This window comes from Catharus ustulatus, chromosome 24 (genome assembly GCF_009819885.2).
Source record: "Catharus ustulatus isolate bCatUst1 chromosome 24, bCatUst1.pri.v2, whole genome shotgun sequence".
Classification (NCBI taxonomy): Eukaryota; Metazoa; Chordata; class Aves; order Passeriformes; family Turdidae; genus Catharus; species Catharus ustulatus.
Genome location: NC_046244.1, coordinates 6,004,455 through 6,023,379, shown reverse-complemented (window position 1 = coordinate 6,023,379; position 18,925 = coordinate 6,004,455). Strand labels below are relative to the sequence as shown.

General features: G+C 39.1%; 1 protein-coding gene across 2 annotated transcripts in view; it reads left to right on the top strand.

Moving 5' to 3' along the window:
* The window catches only part of PRKCZ (protein kinase C zeta), a 41,132-nt gene that overhangs the window by 13,019 nt on the left and 9,188 nt on the right, over positions 1-18,925 (top strand). For both annotated transcript variants that reach the window (XM_033079455.1, XM_033079456.2), the window contains 7 exons: positions 6,449-6,534; positions 9,293-9,424; positions 10,512-10,593; positions 10,787-10,839; positions 12,843-13,031; positions 15,426-15,523; positions 18,423-18,509. In XM_033079455.1, coding sequence (XP_032935346.1) covers positions 6,449-6,534; positions 9,293-9,424; positions 10,512-10,593; positions 10,787-10,839; positions 12,843-13,031; positions 15,426-15,523; positions 18,423-18,509 — 727 coding nt within the window. The remainder of the gene's footprint in view (positions 1-6,448; positions 6,535-9,292; positions 9,425-10,511; positions 10,594-10,786; positions 10,840-12,842; positions 13,032-15,425; positions 15,524-18,422; positions 18,510-18,925) is intronic.

The following is an 18,925-nucleotide window of genomic DNA, read 5'->3' as shown; positions in this document are numbered from 1 at the left end:
GATCTTTTCAATATTGACCAGAAAGTGCCTCATTTGTAACTCGAGTTCTGGTGCTATTTCTTCTGCATCTATTAGGGCTTGTCCTTGAATTGTTAGCTGGGGACACCTTTAAAAGGAAACCAGAAACTATTTGAAGGCAGTACTCCAGGATTTTAGTACAGCCTTTATTTTTACAATAAATTACTGCTACTACTACTAATGCTGTTCTGTGCTTCTTCCAATAATTTAGGTTCTCATCTAGTGCTCTTCAGTAAAGCAGTGCAAGTGCCCTGTGACCAGCACAAAACTCCCTATCTTTACTTTGTCAACTCTGATAAAAAGTTACTTAACTTTAATTTCAGTTTAATTCCAAGCACATGTTCTGGAAACTTTGGGTAGTTCTGTGATGATCAGCTTCATGTGCAGTAGCACTTTGCAGTACAAGTAGAATTGTCCAGATAACTCTGAAATGAGGAGGAAATGGATGTGTGGGACAGGCCACAACCAGTGGAATGGTTCAGTGCAAGGAGACAGGACTAGGACTTCTATTTAGAATAGATCAGATATGCTAAAATTAATTTTAAAATAATGTTTGGCACATGATAAGATAAATTAGTTAACCATTTTCTAAAGGGTAAGAAGCTGGGGAAATGGGACTCTTAGAATGAAATCTTCTAAAATATTTTCTCAAGGATTTGCCACTAGTTAGCTTCTTTGTTTTTCCTTTGATCTTCTCAATAGATATGTCATAACTTGCTTTTTAAGGTTTAAAAAAAAAGACTGGGTGAAAATTAGATCTGGCCAAGTTTTAACTGATGACACTTGAACAATGTGGATTCAGTTCCTTCTGATTGCTGTCTCACTCAGGCACAGAACTGCCTCTCCCCCCTTTGTTACCCATAGATATGAATTACTTGTGCTCAAAGGGTGAAAATTTTCTTGAAAATGTGTGCTGTCAGGTCTAGGGTAAAACTCCCAGCAAGTCTGAAATCCTGCAGGCTGCTGAGATACAGCAGAACCAAATTCCTGCAGCCAACTTCATTAGGTTGCTCCTCACTTTCTTGGTTGCTTTCTTCACTAATTCCAGGGTGTATAAAAGACTTTATAACAGAAAGTATTGCTTCATGGATGTTCTAAGACATAGAGGTTTAAGAACAAAACAGTGGCCTGAAAGTGGATGCAGATGCTACAGATTGCTTAAATGTTCAGAACTTCATTTTGCTGTACTTCAGTCCTAAGTTAGCTAAATTAAAGAATGGAATAATTGAAATAAGTACTGGCTCAGTACTCTTTCAGCTTGATCAAACATTCTAATGCAGCTCCTGAGTGATGCTAATAGAACATTAAATTCACTTTTCATTGTAGTAAATCTTTTAATGAAAGTGATTTTTATTTTGGGAGAATTAATGATGCAATCATCAAAAGAAACCTTTGGACTTATTACCCATGCAATGCAAGTTTAGTTTTGGAGTTCATGTGACCACTGACTTTGTAACCAGAGGAGCCAACTGCACATCATGAAAGGTTGTGAATTGAAAATTACTTAGAGGCCTCAGAGAAGGGAAAATATGAACCTTTTTTTCTTTCCTAAACAAAAATGTTAATCACTTCAGAAGCATGGATCCACCACCAACTGTCTTCTGGCCTATCTCATAAAATTCTTTCAAATTAGAGCAGCAAATAGAGCAGCATTTTATCCTGTGTCTGGGACAGCCTTGTGAACAGCAGGAGTGTCAGCACAAGAAGCTGAGGAGGGAAGGACATCAGCAGGTTGTGCTCTCTGACCTCTGTGTGCCCAGAGATGCTCAGAACCAGGACATGGTCACTGCTGGGGCAACAGCCACTGACTGGATTTAGTGACAATTTTTTAATAACACTTGATGTATTTTGTTATTTTCAAGTCCATCTGATAAATTGCACATCAAATCGCAGACTTGTGAGTCAGACTCTCTCCAAAGGAGCTGTTAGTGCTGATGTGTTTGTGGCACTGTCTTTGGAGGTGTGACTCTGTCACCTTGCAGTGCACTGAGCCATTTCAGCAGCAGCATTTGAAGGTGAGCACCCAGAGCTCAGGCACTGGGGTGTGTGCAGTGCAGGTAGGACTCAGCTGCCCCTTCTCAGGCACTGGGGAAGGATTCACCCAGCTGTGCTGCAATAAATCCTGGGGAAATGCTGCTGCTCTGGGGGACATTTGTTTCCTTGTTGGTTCTCCACTGATCCTACACTTCCTTGGTCATTGTTGCTGTTTTAACTATGCCTTTTCTTCACAGAGGTTGATCTTTGTAGTTAGTTTTAGTGCCTGTTGGAAAAGAAAAGGATGAGGAGATGGTTTCCCAAGTGCTAATCGGCCTTAAATCCAATTTTTAGAAGCCATCCTCTGGACATTTAATATTTTTCAATAACTGCAAGAGGTCAAAACACTTAATGCCTCCATATTGTTAAGGATGCTCTTTTCATTTCCCAACTTCAATTGTACATAGCAGCTTATTCATAATAAAAAAGTGCCAGTTAACATTCAATGTATGTCTTAAAATTGCTTTCTGAAGCATGTTAATAGTTTCAATGTAGCTGTTTGTAGGAAATTAAATAACAGATGTCAAACAATGTACTATCAAAGTGTACTTTAGAATTTAGTGTCCCAAAAAATATGTTCTACCCTTATATGTAATTTATCAAGTCCAGTCTATCTGAAATGCCAGTATCAATTTCCCCCTTGTAATTCATGAGTTGGTTTTGAGAGAATGCTCACTTGTGTGCTCAGCACAACATTAAAAGAACAAAACAAAAACTGGGCATTCTGGTAGTGTCCAGCTGGCAGGCTGGGTAATTGGCCTGTAAACAAGTTGTATTAATCTCTGAGAAGTGATTTGCAGCAATAGCAAATTACCTCTGTGCTCAGGATAGGAGCAGATTTCATTAGAGCTGGATCACATAAAAGCCAACTTTGAATTGCATTTGGAAATCCAAATGAAGAGGGAATAATTTTTGTGTCCATTTTACTGCCCTTCATTGGTGTAAACCAAGTGTGCTGTCATTTGGAAAGTAGCAGTGCCTCCTGATTTTCCCTGCTTTTCCAAGTTACATTTTTTAAGGTAAAGTTGTCATCCTTTCTGTCAGATTCTGCAGACCTCCTTTTGAAACTGGGGAGTGTCTTCTGTAGATAAGTTCATTTGGAATTAACACTGAACAGCAGAAATTGCTTGTCCATTTATATGCACAGCTAAATTTTATTTGTGTTCATGTTTTTCCTTAGAATTTTTTTCTACAAGAATTTTTAAAAGATGAGGAAAGAAGCCTAAACCCAGTCCTAGAAAATGTCATTGGAAAGCCAATATGAAATCTGTTTTCAGGGTTGTTCCTGTGCAAAACTGTCAGTGATGTAGTTGCACAGTTTGACAACAGAGGGAAGAATTGCACAGCAGCAACAGCCAGTTGTTCCCTACTGCTTTTTAGATAGAGGCTGCTGGTTAATTTTATTGAGTACTTTTATTTCCCTTGTACTCTTACTTGAAAAAGCCTGTGTGTTTTTTTCTTTCAATTTTCCAATCCTGGAAGTAGCTCAAGTTCTGTACCTTCATTGTATTTAAAACATGTATTTGTGTTCCCCAATTAAAAATTGTTGTCCCTTCTGAGAGCTTAAAATATATTTGATTTTTTTTTCTCTAAACCTTTTCAGATACAAAATGAGGGTTCAAAAGAATTTTTTTTGTTAGCAATATCTTGTGTTTAATATTAATCATCAAGGAAAGATTACTTTGCTTAATTAGGGGTATGTCATCTCCTTCAGCCTGCAAGCAGCCAGCTCGAACTCCTTAATGAGTTAACTGATGTGTACTGTGAAATAAATTTAAAAATAGCCCTTTTCATTAAGCTCAGTAATTAAATAATCAGACTTTTGTGGTGGCATTCCTCCTTCTAGGTAGCTGAGATCAATCCTGTAAAAACTTGGTTTAGTTCTTGGTTACCAGGAATCACTGAATCAATTCCTTGTTTTATTCTGAAGTGTTCTAAGAAACATGTCCCTGAAAATGCATCTCCCATGGCAAAATGAACCCAAACAACAAAGTCAGATGAGAGCTTTGTTCACACAACACTGACAATAAATTGTTTCCTAACTCAAGGTATGCACTTACTGCCATTTTATTATCTGATTATTTATAATCTGATTATTGGTCAAGGTGGTTTCTTTGATCTGGTAGAGCTCTAGATGGCACTTGTAGCTGATAATGCTTCAAAATAACAGTGATCTTGAAAACCCAAACTGCTTTTTATAGCCTGGCATTATCCTTGGGGAGTTTCTGGGAAGGATGTCCCCTTTCCCAAGGTTCCTGCCTGCTCAGTTTTCCAGGGGTTGAGGTCTCTGGCAGCACAACTGTGTGGTGCATCAGCCACTTGTCCCACTTTTGGATCCTCAGTGAACAAGAGTGTTTTATTCTCCCAGAGAAATTTAATCCTAGTGAGAAGTAATAATAGAACATGTGCTATAAAGGTGTGTCTTGCAGGAATCACTGTTTTCTCATTTTTTACCTTGGCCCCTTTTGGAGCCAGAGAATAGGGATTGATTTGCCTCAGCCTCTGCACTGAACCACAGGTAATTACCTGGAGGTAAATTATAGGGGTTTCTACTTTTTAAACTGGTCTATATTAAGCTCAGTTTTTGTTAGACTGTTACCTCACAAGTATATGGTATAAAACCCTGCCTTTGATTTAATATTTATCATTAATTAGGGAGCTGACTTGCTTCTCTATTTGCAGACTTCATCAGCACAAGCTGCTCGTTAACTTATCATTCACTTAATATTCTTCTTGTCAGTGATAAGCTAATGTTCAGATCACAGATGTATTACATTGCCTCCATATGGTGCTTTGTCTAATGAATTAATTCACTATTTTGAAAAAAATATCCTTGTGGAGATTTTTTCCTCTTGGTGAAAAGTCACCCTAGAAATGGTGGAAGGGTTTTCCACTGGTGTTTGAGCACATTTTAGTTTAAAACTTTGCAGCCATTTTGCCAGGTTCTTATTTTAATTTTCTTTGCACTTGAGAAAAGTTTGCTTTAAAGTTGATATTTGGCAGTTTTTGAAGAGTTGTTGGAGTCAAATGGCCTTATCCAGTCTACATCTCTGTATCTCTGCCACTTTTGGTGTGCAGTCTTTAGCTGCTTTGAGAAACTGATGGTTTTCTTTTTCCAAATTGTTAACAATTAGTTTAATAGTGCAGTATCTGTTTCAAATGCTTGCACAGTAAACATTTGCACATGCAAATATAGAGTAGGTATGAATGTTTGGGGATTTGGCACTGTAGATATGTGGAATCACAGAAACTTCAATGCTTCCTTTGGAGGGATAAAAATAGAGGATCTAAAATCAGACCCAGTATTGCAGCCAGTGTTCACACATTGCCTGTCAGTAGCCTGTGAGTTTTGGCTTGCTCAATATAATGTTAAAAGAATTTCTTGACAAAGAAACTTTTTTACTACTTGCATTATCATTTGACACAGACAATGTCTCTGTGTTTTTCTATTAAAAAAAATTCTTCATCTTTGATAAAGTGCGAATGTTTGACACTTGAAAGTTACATTAAAAATGAAACTCAAGATGCTTTTGCATTAATTCCTGAGGATTATAAATGTACAGTCTGCTTCATTCTGTCCAAGTATCAATTATAAATCAAGTCTGTCAGTCTTTAACCTCCCTGTACCCCTCAGCAGCCAGCTGTACCTGCTGTGGGGAGCTGCTGACCCTGGGGATGTGCAGGGCTTGGCTGTGTCACCCTTACAGCTGTGAGCAGCTCTGAAAGGGATCCCTGGGGCACAATGCTTAATATTAAATATCAAACTCTCTAATTAGCCATTCACACAGAAACTGCTCATCTGCATGTAAACAGCAACAACAAAAGTAACTCAGTTACATGCTGTGTTTGGCTTAAACACATTAAATGATACTTAGAATATATTTAAAATAATCACAGACCTGCACTTGACCTGCCCGAACGAAAGAAGTATTTTGGGTCATGTTTAAAAGGAAAAAAAACGAAGTGAAATAATGTAACTCTGCAGACTTGTAAGATATTTAATGTTTCATGCGTAGGGTGTTATCTGTAGCCACCAGGTCTCACGCTATCAGTCCCAGGCATCCTTTGTGCGTGTCCCTGGGGGTGCCAGGGCAGAGCAGCAGCGCCATTTCCCCGGAGCTGCTCCTTTAACAGCGCTGTCCCTCACCTGAGCCGGGCAGCACGGAGCTGCAGCGGGATTATGATCATGTGAGACCAAAGAGACAGGGCTGCAGCGCTGAAAGCACATCCTGCCCCAGCCTTAAAAAAAAAAAAATCCAAATCCCCAGGGATTGTGGCTGTGCGTTGATATTTAGGAAAGCAAGATTGTTCTGAGTCACAACTTGCTTCCCCTGCTGTGCGTGGTGCTGCTGGGCTGCCATGCTGCTGCTTTACACCTTTCTGGTTTCTTCCCTAGAATCCATCTACCGCCGGGGAGCCCGAAGATGGAGGAAGCTGTACCGAGTGAATGGGCATTTGTTTCAAGCCAAACGTTTTAACAGAGTGAGTACTGTGCCACGAAAACGTCGGGGTTTGCTCATGTTCTGTGCTCATTGTTTGCCTCAGTCTGTGCTTTTTCTGTGCTGGAGTGTTGGGAAGAAAGGAAAAGCAGGATGCTTGTTGATGTGACATTTCGGTCTCTGCGGTGTTGTTGGAGTCATAGCGAGCAGGGAAAACTTGGCAGTGTTTTGAATTGGAGTTAGTATAGGATTGGTGGGAATTATTTATTTTTAAAGTCTCTAAAATCCTGAGTTTGTGGCTGTTTAAGCTGATACATCCTTGGAGCAGCTTCTTCCCTCTCCTCTCCTTCTGTGATTTTGGTTGCTTGTTAAATCTTTTACCTTCAGAACACTTTGCCATTTGTAAAAGTTACAGCTGCTGATGTGAGCTTTAACTGTTTAGAATCTGGGGTACTACACAATCTAAGATTTTAAAAAGATTTTTTTATTGAGCTAAAGTACAACTGCCTTTTGAGAGTCTGATTTAATCCACCTAAGCAAGTGAATGTGGCTTTAAGGCTGAGACACCTCCTTCACTTATCCCATTATGCCTAAGTATTGCAGCATGTATATGAATGTACTTGGAGGAATTCCACACAAAACTGAGTGCACTCAGAAGAGTTAACTCTTGCATTTAGCAGGGACATTTTTTCTAAAATTTGAAATAAGAGTTTTTTCTAAAATTTCCCACCCTAAAAATGCACTGAAAGAAGGAAAAGCCCCTTAAAACTCAGCATTTTATCACTAAATATAGTAAAGATATCATGTATGAATTATCACATTAATTTGTATAATGAGCGACAGGAATTCAATTTTTAAATTTTTAATAGAAAAGTATAGTTTTTATGTTTATTTGCTACATCATATCTTCTTTGAAAAATTATGAATGCATACTGCCACATTAATAATCAATAATGGTATAGCTAATATTATAATTGCAATGAGGTAAACAGTGAATATATACAGAAAAATTTTGATATCTCATTAGGATGCCCACATTAGAATGTCACAATCCTAAACAAGACTGCTTTTATACCTGCATACAAATGACATCATACAGAGCTAGAACACAAATCAGATCCAACTGAAGTCAGTAAGCAGGTTGACATAAACTGTAGAATGTGACATTAAAATGGATAAATTGTCAAGTCTGTGTTACTGAATTCAATACCAAATTTTAGTGTTGATTGAAATTTTAAGACTGGATTATTGCCTTAAGAATTTGTTCCTGTTCCAAAGTAACTTTTTCAGATCATTCAGATAAATGAGCACATGCAAAAATTTAAACTTTAGTCTTCTGGAACATAACATAAAGGTCAACTCCGATATTGCTTTGACTGCATGTGTTCTGGAGAGGTATGAAAGGGTTACCTGAATTTCTGATGGAATTTGGGACCTGCCCCTACTTCCAGGGCCTGACAGATTTTATTTAGTCTTAATACTACTGCTGTAAAACCTATAAAAGGATACTGAAGGAAGTCTGGTGGGCCAGGAATTTTGGAAGAGGTGGCAATAGATGTCCCAGGCTTCCTCTCATCAGGCAGTTTTTGGTTGTTTTTCTTTCCTCTGGGTAGTGCAGTTTGGGTTTCTCCTGATTGAGGAGGACTGGCTGCACAGAGGAAGGGGATGGAATTAAGTCTTGTTTTCCACAGCTACCAAAATACAAGAGCAATATAAAAATTCTTGTTTGAAGAAATGCTCCATTCTTTGACCATTAGTTTTTAACTCTTGTAGCAGTACTAGCAGGGATTTTAGGAGCTGATTTTTGGGCAGGAGTGTGTGTGACTCACTGGTGTGAGTGACCGCAGTGGAAGGGGCAGTGCCTGTGAGGAACAGCCTGGCACTGTGGCTGTGGGACTGAGCTTTGGCAGCTCTGTCTGAGCTGGGCTGGGAGCAGCAGGGCTCCTGTGCAGCTGCACACAGAGTGCATCACAGGATGCATCACAGGGTGCTGGGCAATGCCTCAGCCTGCTGCAGGAATTCCTGGAGAGCATTGGCAGCCAGGGGATAACGAGTGAGTTTGGTGTTGGCAGTGTGAGGAGGGATCACAACCTGGGTGACTTTTTGGTGGGGAAGGATCTCAGATTGTTGTTTGGCACTTTGGGTAGAGTGGATGAAGTGACCATAGCAACATACACTGGGACAAGGATTTAAAAACCTCTCCTGTTAAAGTCAGCAGCAGGATGTCTGGCTTCTTCATTTACCCTCATTTTGATTAAATTCACTTACATCTCTTTTGTTACATATGTAAAAACACCATAGATTTTTGATGCTTAGTGCAACACAGAGGCTTGATATCAGACATGATTAATGGGTTTTAATTATGCAAAGTTTCTACCACTGTTGAAATGTGAAGGTAGATGTAGAACACTTTTTATACATTGTCTGCTTAACACGTTGTGCCTGTGTTCTCCAACACAGTCACTTTGGGTGCTTTGTATCCATAATTGTGTAGTGCAAACTTCTGGCAGTTTTGTTTTGGATAACCTCTGTCAAAACCTGAGATTCTAAATAGACTTATTCTCTCAAAATGATTTGCTAATGTCACACTGTAATGTGTTCCATATGCTTGAGGTATTTGTTTTCCTAACATTCATTTAAGAACTGCATTTAGCTGAATCCTGGGTGTGAAGTGCAACCTTCAGCTATTATTGTAATTCTGAGTATTCTAAAATTATTACTGAGCATCTGTTAGGTGCCTGGGATGGGCTCTTGCAGCAGGGATTGATCCTGGAACTGATCCTGTGCCTTGTGGCTTGCAGAGAGCGTACTGTGGCCAGTGCAGTGAAAGGATATGGGGGCTCTCAAGGCAAGGCTACAAGTGTATCAACTGCAAGCTGTTGGTCCATAAACGTTGTCACATCCTTGTCCCACTGACCTGCAAAAGGCATATGGTGAGTGTTTGTTCTGGCCAGGGCTGAGGGTGCCAGCCTGGCCTGTGCAGATGAGATGTGGGCATGGCTCTGGATTTGGAACGCTTGGGAGTGTTTGGGTTTCAGTTTCTGCAGAGGACAAGCCTTTGGGTTGTGAGCAGAGAGCAAGTGAGAAAGAAAGCTTGTGATGAGACTTCAGTGTGCTCAAGCTTGAATTTGACTTCTCCTTTAGACACTGTCAACTTCACAAGTTATTCCTTTTAGCCTGTGGGAATGTTTTAAGACCTAAGACACTGATGTAATTTCTGCACTGCTCTTTTCACAAAGGCTTATTGCTTTCCTGTTCCTGCCATCTCAGTTTCTCCAGTACTGTTCTCTTCCTCTCCATGACCCTCATTCCAGTGCCAAGGCTGGTGTCTTTCCTAAGCTTTAAACATCAAAACATTTAAACATCTGTGTATCTGAAATGTAGCCCTTTCCTGTATACATCCCAGTATTTCACTGGTGCTTGTATCATGTTTTTTGTGACTCAAAATTTAAACCAGTATTTTTCTTTGCTGGTACTGTCCTTGACATCCCCAATTCTTTGCCAATTAATTTCTGCATGCTGCTGTATTTCCTGGAATAGTCCAACTTGTCTTGGGGATGAGCCCAGGGTCCAAATGCAATATAAAATATCTGTTATTATGATTTTCACAAATTTATGCATAATGAGCAACAATTCATGTTTTCATGAAGCAGGAAAGGAATATGCCAGTGCTCTAAATGGAGTGTGTAACATCATGCTGAAGTGTTTACTGGGTTGTAGTTCCATGTGAAGCAGTCAGAAGTCTTTAAGTAGAATAAAAGTTGGAACTTTATTATAAAATACACCACTCTTACTTTTAGAATACAGCCAAGCATTTGTTGTAGCTGCAGAGAATGGCTAATGTAGCATTTAGGTTTTGGTAGCCTGGTTTTATCAGCGTTACAAAATGTTAATATTTGGACACACAGTCTCCAAAATGAGTTTTCACAGTGGAAGATGGGAGGCTCAGGGGGAGCTGCAGCTGAAGGGAGGGCTCATGCCCACTGTGCTGGGGCTGTGTGTGACCTGTGTGTTTGGCAGGATTCGGTCATGCCTTCCCAGGAACCTCGCTTAGATGACAAAAATGATGAGGCTGATCTCCCTTCAGAGGACACTGATGGAAGTGAGTGCTTTGCAATCCCTCTTGCCCTCATTTTTTCCTCTTCCTGTTTACAAAAGTGGAAAAATATGGTCAACTGTCCTGTAATATTTAAAGCAAACTGGCCATAAGCTGCTAAATATCTTTCTGTTTATTGATTTTTAAAAGTATTTCAATGAGGGCCTTTATAACCACAGTACTTGGATTTCTTTTCCAGTTCCCTACATTCCTTCAAACCGGAAGCACGACACCATTAAAGATGACTCTGAGGTATGTTCTTAAAATATTTTTTTATTCATATTTATGTACTCCAAATCACAGAATGAACTAGGTTAGAAAAGATCTTTGGGATCATCAAGTCCAACTTAATAATTCAATTTTTTATAAAAGTAACTGATTATTTGTTCTGGGCTTTCTGCTGCCCTTTTCAAAATCTTTTTCAAAAGTGTTTTGTGTCTTTTTTTCTGAAAGTTGATAATTTTTTTTAGCATTTCATTGGATTTTTTTTCAGATTTCTTCTGTATTCAGCTGTTATCATTCCACTCATGATCCAAGATACCTTTTAACACTTTTGTTTTCTCATTCCATTTGTTGGAATAACAGTGATTTAACAGAGGGTTTGACTTTTATGGTCCTTGCAACAAATGGTGGCTTTGCCACTGGCTTGTGTGCTGTCCCTAATGGATGCTCACCCTTTGTCACCCTCAGGCTCTTGCTGTGGAACTTGGTTCAGTCTGGTAATCCATTAACTACCCAGCTCTCTGAGAGGGGTCATATAAATAATACCTAAGCATTTATAGACAGCTCCTGTGGAAGCACAAGCAGAATAACATACATTTAAACTCTTTTTTCAGGTCTTTTGTAGAAGATCTGGCTCAATCTCTGCACATCAACAATGTTATCCCTTTAGAGCAGTCTGAAAAATCTGAATATGCTTCAGTTCTAAAGGGCTTAAAGACATTTCTTTTAAGAATGCTTCTGGCATGGTTATAATAAATAGGATGCACTCTGCAGAACACTGGCAGTTGGTCTGATGTTCCCCTCTGAGCAAGGCTGCACCTTTTTCCTTTGCCTCCACTACAATACTTGTCACTACCGTTCCTTTCACTCTTGAGTAGCTCCTGCTCCTGGGTGACTGCCTTATTTTCAGTGGCTGCAGATTTTAATCTCAAATTCAGAAATGGAAGGGTAGAAATTAAAAGCACATCAGAGAATTGTCATTGCTCACTTTGGCTGTGACCAGTGCTCAAGTTTGTGCTCAAGTTTGTGTTGAAATTTGGTAGGTGCTGATTGCTCAACCATCCTGAATTATGCTGTCCCACCTTACCTTTGAGCTGTACTGAAACAATTTAAGGTATCCTGCAGAAAGGAGTTGGTGTTCTGGGAGCTTTGTCTAGAATCTTTAAGCTTAGAGCAATCTCTTCTAATAGCAGTCAATCCTAGATCAAGATTCTTTATATAAACACTTTCCACAGTTCTGCAGAATGCTGATCTGTCTGCAAGTACAGTAGTGAGGTCAGATAAAAATAGGCCACAGAAGTGTGTCAAAGCCTTGGGTATATTGGTAAAACCTGAAAGTCCAAGTACCTGCTGCATTTGTCTAGTTCAGCTGCTCCATCTCCACTCCCACGTTTTCACATCTAATTTCAGCAAACAGCCAGGAATGATACAATTTCTCTTTTTTTAAAGAATGAATTTTAAAATAACATTCTTCATAGTGGATTATTTCCTGCAAATTCTCAGCCTTGAGTAATTGAGATCTGCTTTTGTGTGTTCCTGAGAACCTGTTAGAAATCTTAATTTTCAATAAATTATAGTGAACTAAAAACTAAACTGAAACCAAGATGGGCATATTCATTAGCATATTAGTGTTTCCTTATTTTTAGATAACCTTTATTAATTTGTGCTGTATCTGTCAGAATATGAACAATGCTCCTCACTTTGTACAAAGGATACAATGTGCATGGCTTGAGGTTCAGGAATTTGGATAAACCTCATTTCTCAAGGCCTTCTGCTTTCCAGCAGGGAATATGAGAATGATTAGTTGGATGAACTACTGCCTTGAAAAAAAAAAAAAAAGTAACTTTTAGTAGAGCAAACCCAATGGAAACCAAACATTTCTAAACAAACTTGTTCAAATCAGCATCCAGCCCAGGGTGCCAGTGCCAAGCAAAGTCAGCAAATTCTGTCCAGTGCTCAAAGATCTCTCTCCTTTAATAGTTGCTTGCTATGGAAATGTCTTCAGTTTCTAGCATCTGTTTCTTTTTATACAGGATCTCAAACCAGTCATTGATGGAATGGATGGAATTAAGATTTCTCAGGGGCTTGGACTCCAGGACTTTGATTTAATCCGAGTTATCGGCCGTGGAAGTTATGCCAAAGTTCTTCTCGTTCGGTTAAAAAAGAATGATCAGATTTATGCTATGAAAGTAGTGAAAAAAGAGCTGGTCCATGATGATGAGGTAAAATCTGTGTTAATTGCATTCTGTTACATATTATAAAAACTTACTATGCTTTAACAAAAACCATTCAGCTAAGCAAGAAGTTCATGTTTCAGGCAACTTCTCTGGCAGGAGTTTTTCTGAGTTTTAAACTCATTTGTCATCAACTCTGCTTGAAGTACCAGCATAAAATCTGAGAGAAACATCCCTTATTTTAATAACAATTAACAATTACTAATAGTCTTGGTAGAAATCATGTATTAAACATTCCAACCTGGATGTGCTAATCTGTAAGTGATGAGATAAATGGGGTGGAATCTGTGCACTCAATTTTGAAAGAAAGCAAAAGCATTGTCTGTGTGTCAGAAAAGGAGCTGAAACTTTGTTCTTACACTCATGTTGGCAGAGCCCATGTGCAAGTGACTCAGTATCCTGAAATACTTATTCCATGAATTTAAAAATTATGCTACTGCCATTTAAGATTCCAGTGGTTTTGTCTGCCACAGAAATCTGCTGCATTTCTCCATTATTTTCAAAATCCTTTAGTTTTTGTTTTTTTTAAATACAGGATCTCAAATGCAGAAGTTTCGGAGAAAAAAAAAGGAAATTAAAAAGGGAAAAAACCAAAAACTCTTTATTTTTTCCCTATAACACACTTCTCTGAAAATAGGATTTTTGGGCAGAAAACACCCTAACACTATTTTAAGTGCTCTTTGTGTTGGTTGTTTCAATCAGTTGCTCTGGCTGTCATCTTTGTCATTATTCCAGAGGCTGGGCTTAGTTCTCCTAAAACACTTTGGCTTTCTCATTTATTTGCTGTTTCTTTTTATGAACCAAGATGAGGCTGTTGTGTGGTTTATTTACTGTTTCCTTTTTAACATGTGTTTTTCCAAGAGGGTGGGAGCCAAAGCCAAGGCCTGGTTGATGAGTTGTGCAGCTGTTTGAGAACCAGAGGTAGATGAGGAAAGGCTTTCTGGAATTGTGGCTCTCTTCATTACACAGAAGATAGACCTAATTGGTTTTTCTATTCTCTAAGATAGGCTGTATAATGAAATTCTGGGAATTGATAGGAAATTCACTGAATTCTGAGTGCATGAGATATTGCAAGTAATGGAAATTTCACCTTAGAAGTGTTCCACAAAGAAAGAAAATCAATTACATAGCAAGTATTGGCATGTTTAAATGAACTGGTGCTTTCCAGGGTATGGCTGGTAGTGGAGAGAAGTGAGATAGAGGGAAATCAAATACTTGGGTTTCTGTTCAGTTTTACTGAGGTTAGTTTTGTTAAGTGGAGCACTGCTATAATCCTAATGCCAAGTTCACAAGTGCACTAATGAAGAGTTAATTTAAAGACTCTTAAAGAGAAGCTCATTTAGTTAAACCAAAAAGAAGGGGACATATTTAGTGCTTTATTCAAAATTGGATTTTTGGCTCTGGATTTTGGTCTGGACTCAGGGTTACCCTTCCAAGGTGATGTATTTTCTTGAGGGGCAGGTTTATTTAATTTGATGGTGACAGTTCTTGGTTTCCTCTGAAACTTCAGTGTCAGCATCCATCCCTGACAGTCAGGGCTGATTTCTCAGTCTCTGTATTTATTATCTCCAGATTGGTTGGGAAGCTGGGAGTATCTGTGGCAAATGGAGAATTTTTAGAACAATTGCAGCTCTGATATATTGGCAGGGTCCTGAGTGTTTGCAGGGTGGCACATGATCAGTGAATTGCATGAAGGGTGAATATCTGCTGCTAAACCCAGCTGTCTGTGATGTTTAAATTGTGTGTGGGTATATGAAGTAAAGCTAAAATGCTTTGTTATCACAGCTCTGAATTTTGCAGCACTGTGCCAGTAATCATGCAAACTGTGGTAGGTTTTTATGATGTGGTTTTGCACTGGCTATTCAGGACTTCTCCCTGTTGAAGGATTAAAGATATCTGTGATGCTTTTAATGATTTTGGCTGGACCAACTAAGCAGGTTTTGGTAGTTTCATTGAATTAAATTTGAATTTCAGATGAGATGAAGTTCAGTTCACTTGAATCTTTTAAAAGCTGGAGATTCACATTGCTTGTGTTACTGGCATGAGCTGCTTCAGCAGCTTTGGGCTCATTTATCTGAGAACTGAATTTATTTCCATGCAGCAGCGTGAGCAGTTTTTCAAATATTACAGATGTATGTTGTTAACAATGGCTTAGATTTTGTGCAGCCTTCCTTAAATTGTTAAATAATTTCTGAATATATAACTGAATTATGATATTTTATCATTTCCTCCAGATTTTGAGGGTTCTTCACCTTTCTGAAGAGCAATGTAACAATGACAGTGTGTGTAAGGCAGCACTGGGATGTTCACAGGTGTTTTTTCTGGGAATACCCACACTGGTTATCCAGCAGGAGTTCTGATTGTTCAATTACTCTATTTCAGGATATTGATTGGGTACAGACAGAGAAACATGTGTTTGAACAGGCATCCAGTAACCCATTCCTAGTTGGTTTACATTCATGCTTTCAAACAACAAGTCGGTAAGAAAGATCTGAAATTCTTTTCTTTTTTTTTTTTCCTTTCTTGAGAATCTTGATTGTTGTGCTAAACTGCTTCTCCTAAAGCAAATGTAACTACTGCCATCACACAGCCAGGAATTTTTGGAAGGAAGCATTAGCATTGTCAGGGATTCACTTCTGCACAAATTCAGTTCTAGGGGGGTAGCTCAGGCAGGAGTGTGGAGAAAACTCAGGGTCAGACCTGGAGGGAGAGGGGGAGTGAGGAAGAGGAGGAGCTGTCCTGCCTTCCTGAGCACAGCCCTGTGAAATGGGGAACACAGAGCTTCCCAACAGTTTACAGCACCTCCTGCTGAGGAGCCAGATCACTTCTCAGCAGTTCAGTGTTCCTGAGGAGCCTGAGAGTTGGGCTGTGCAGTAAAAAAAACCTTTAATGATGATATAAACCCCAGCCTGCACAGTGGTGTTGTTACCTGTGAGGCTTAAAAGCCTTTAGCACATATCAAAAGCAGTGTGTGATTTTGAAAGTGCTTATTTAACTCTTAACTACTTAGAAATACTAATTCTTTGTGCCTGTGTGCACAATCCAAACTGGATTATTTGCTGCTTACTTTGCAATTGGAATATGAAGAAAACAAAAAACTTTCATGTCCATGCCTGAGTATGTTACTGGGGAATTGGGGTGTGGTTTGGTGGCAATTTGGGATATTTTCTGTTTTCACAGGCACCTGTTTGCTGTTACACTTTTATAATGCTTTATGCCATATGTCATAATCAGAAAATTGTCATTCTGTTCAACTTAATTGCAGTGTAGAGTGCAAAGCTTTAAAAAGTTTTCATGGATTATCCAGTTATTCATCACCTGTTTGTTGCAGTCTGTTTTGTCAAGTTTTAAAATGCAAAGCCATGCACTTCACCTTTTCTTCAGTCCCCAAACTTTCACCTCTCTAATGATCAGAGCCAGAGGAAATTTCTAGCAGGGAAAACAGAGATGGAGGTAAAGGAGCTGTTTCTGAAGGTACATGGGCCAAGGAGTGTTTGGAAGCAAGGAGAAAGAAATAAAGAATGATCTCCAAAGGTCACTGAGGATTTGACCAAAACAAACCTGTCAGAAAAAATAAATAAACCTTTAGACAACTGATAAACTGCTGGGAAAGGCTCTTAAGTTAAACCAATGTTCCCAAACACTTTCTCACCAAAGACAAAGTAGAATTGTGCAGCTGATATAAGAATTCAAGTAGTCAGGCAGGGCAAGGGGTTGAGAAGGACATTTCTTGTAACTACTGAAACCCAGAAAAAGGCTGAGTCAGCAGCAGGATCCTGTGCATTCCTCTTTGGCAGCTACACTGACAGAGCTGAGGAGCAGAAATAGGAAAAAAAAACCATGCTGAACATAATCAAAGCTTTCTGTATTCCTGATGTATAAGTCCTGCTTTTCCAGCCCTGCTGCCTCTTGCAGTGAAACTCTAGTTTTTTTGTTGGTAACTTCAGCCATTTGCCATGGATATAACCATAATGTCATGAATTCACAATTTGATTATAGCTGTAATGTTAGAAAATCATAATTATGACCTCATTTACATCGAGCAGGAAAAGCACAAAACTGATTCCAAGGGAATAAATTCATCAACATCAGATTGTGTTAAGTGGCCCAAAGAAAATGAGTTGCAATAGAGCAGGTTGTGACAAAGATACTAATGGGGGGAAAGTTACAGAAAATGTTCTTTCTCTTGGTTAAATAAGTTTTTAACCTAAATCTGTACCTAAATGTGAGGCTGTATATAGCTGTGAATTGTTTCAGATACTGATGATGCTTGCTTCATTATTGTAATAAAATACATGACTTGGACTTGACCAGAATTACCAGCCAAGTGTCTTCCAAGGATGGCAACAACCTGAAACCTCCATCCTGCAGAGCTGGTGGTGTTTCAGTAAATCCTTCTGAGCCCAGCAAGGCCTGCCATTATTGACAGACTTGGATATGACTTGACAAGGAACTTGGAATTGCAAATTCTGAATGGTGATAAACACTGGGGACTCCTAAATAGGATAGGAAAGCTGGAAGCAAAAAGCATCAGGAGTGCTGTAATAAAATACTCATGGCATTGCTATGTATTTTGTTTGTTGCTTATTTAATTTCAGTTTAGCATTTATCTTCTTGTGGGGAGGCCACTCAGAGTCCTGCCAGCTGGATTTTGTCCAGTAGATTTTCCTGGTTTAAGTTTTAACACTTTAAGTGTTTCAAATGAAGAATACTTTTCCAAGGAACAAAAAAATCACCAGCTAGAGTGATCTGAGAGACTGGAACATGTTTTCTCCAAATGGAAGGTTTTCCAGTGTGTGAAGTGTGGAAAGGAGTTTGCAGCTCATGGAAATTGAGGTGTACAAGGAATTGCTGCTCCCTGGCCAGCCCAAGCTTCCCCAGGAGCTCTCCCTCAGCTCTCTGGGACCTTGGCAGCATTGCCTGGATCATCTTTTCCCAAGGATGAAAGCTTTCCTGCAGCCTGTAATAGAAATCCTTCTCTGCCCAATTCCACCTGCATCTCTGGCCCCTGCTGACTTTTCCCCTGTTTGGAGCAGCCTACTTCAAACACTCATTCTCCAAAGGAACAAATGAGCCCAGAACTCCCATCTGGTGCCTGTGTTGTGTACAGTGTCACACTTGTTTAATTCACATAATTATAATTAATTGATGGCATTAATTTATGCAGATAAAGGTGGTAGCATTTAAATAAAGGGGGTGTTCCTACATTATGTACATCAAATAAATGCTCTCTTTTTTCCCCCCTTTTCAGTAGCTTCTGTAACTATAAGAAATCTAGAAGTCTGAATCAAGAAGTTAAAATGGCTCAGATGAGAAGAATAAAAACAAGTTTTCTGGAGAATTTCCTTGGAATGCATTAATTGTGCTCTGTAATTTCAGATTGTTCCTTGTCATAGAGTATGTGAATGGGGGGGACCTCATGTTCCATATGCAACGGCAGAGGAAACTTCCTGAGGAACATGCAAGGTATTTCCTGCTTCTCTTCTGGGGCTTCCATGGGCTTGGATTCTTAACTTCACAATGTCCTGCCTGGGAAAAAATGTAGCTTTTATTTTTTTTTTGAGTGTTTTAGAGAGCAAGCAGTTCATCAGTAGTAGCAGTTATTCCAATTTACTCCTCTTTATTGCTTCATATTTAGGTGATGCCTCTGAGCTGATGATAGAACATGTAATATTCTGCCTAATTTGCTCTGATGTTGAAATAATGCAGTGTTGATGGGAGAAGATTAAAAATCCAGTTTGTGTGGCCCTGCACTACACAAAGACTCACTGTCACTCTGGAGAAGAGGAAAATAAACATCTTCCATCTGGCTACGTGGCATTTTCAGAAAAAAATGTGTGGAATAAACAATAAATATTTTCTTAATAAGTAGAATGAAAAAA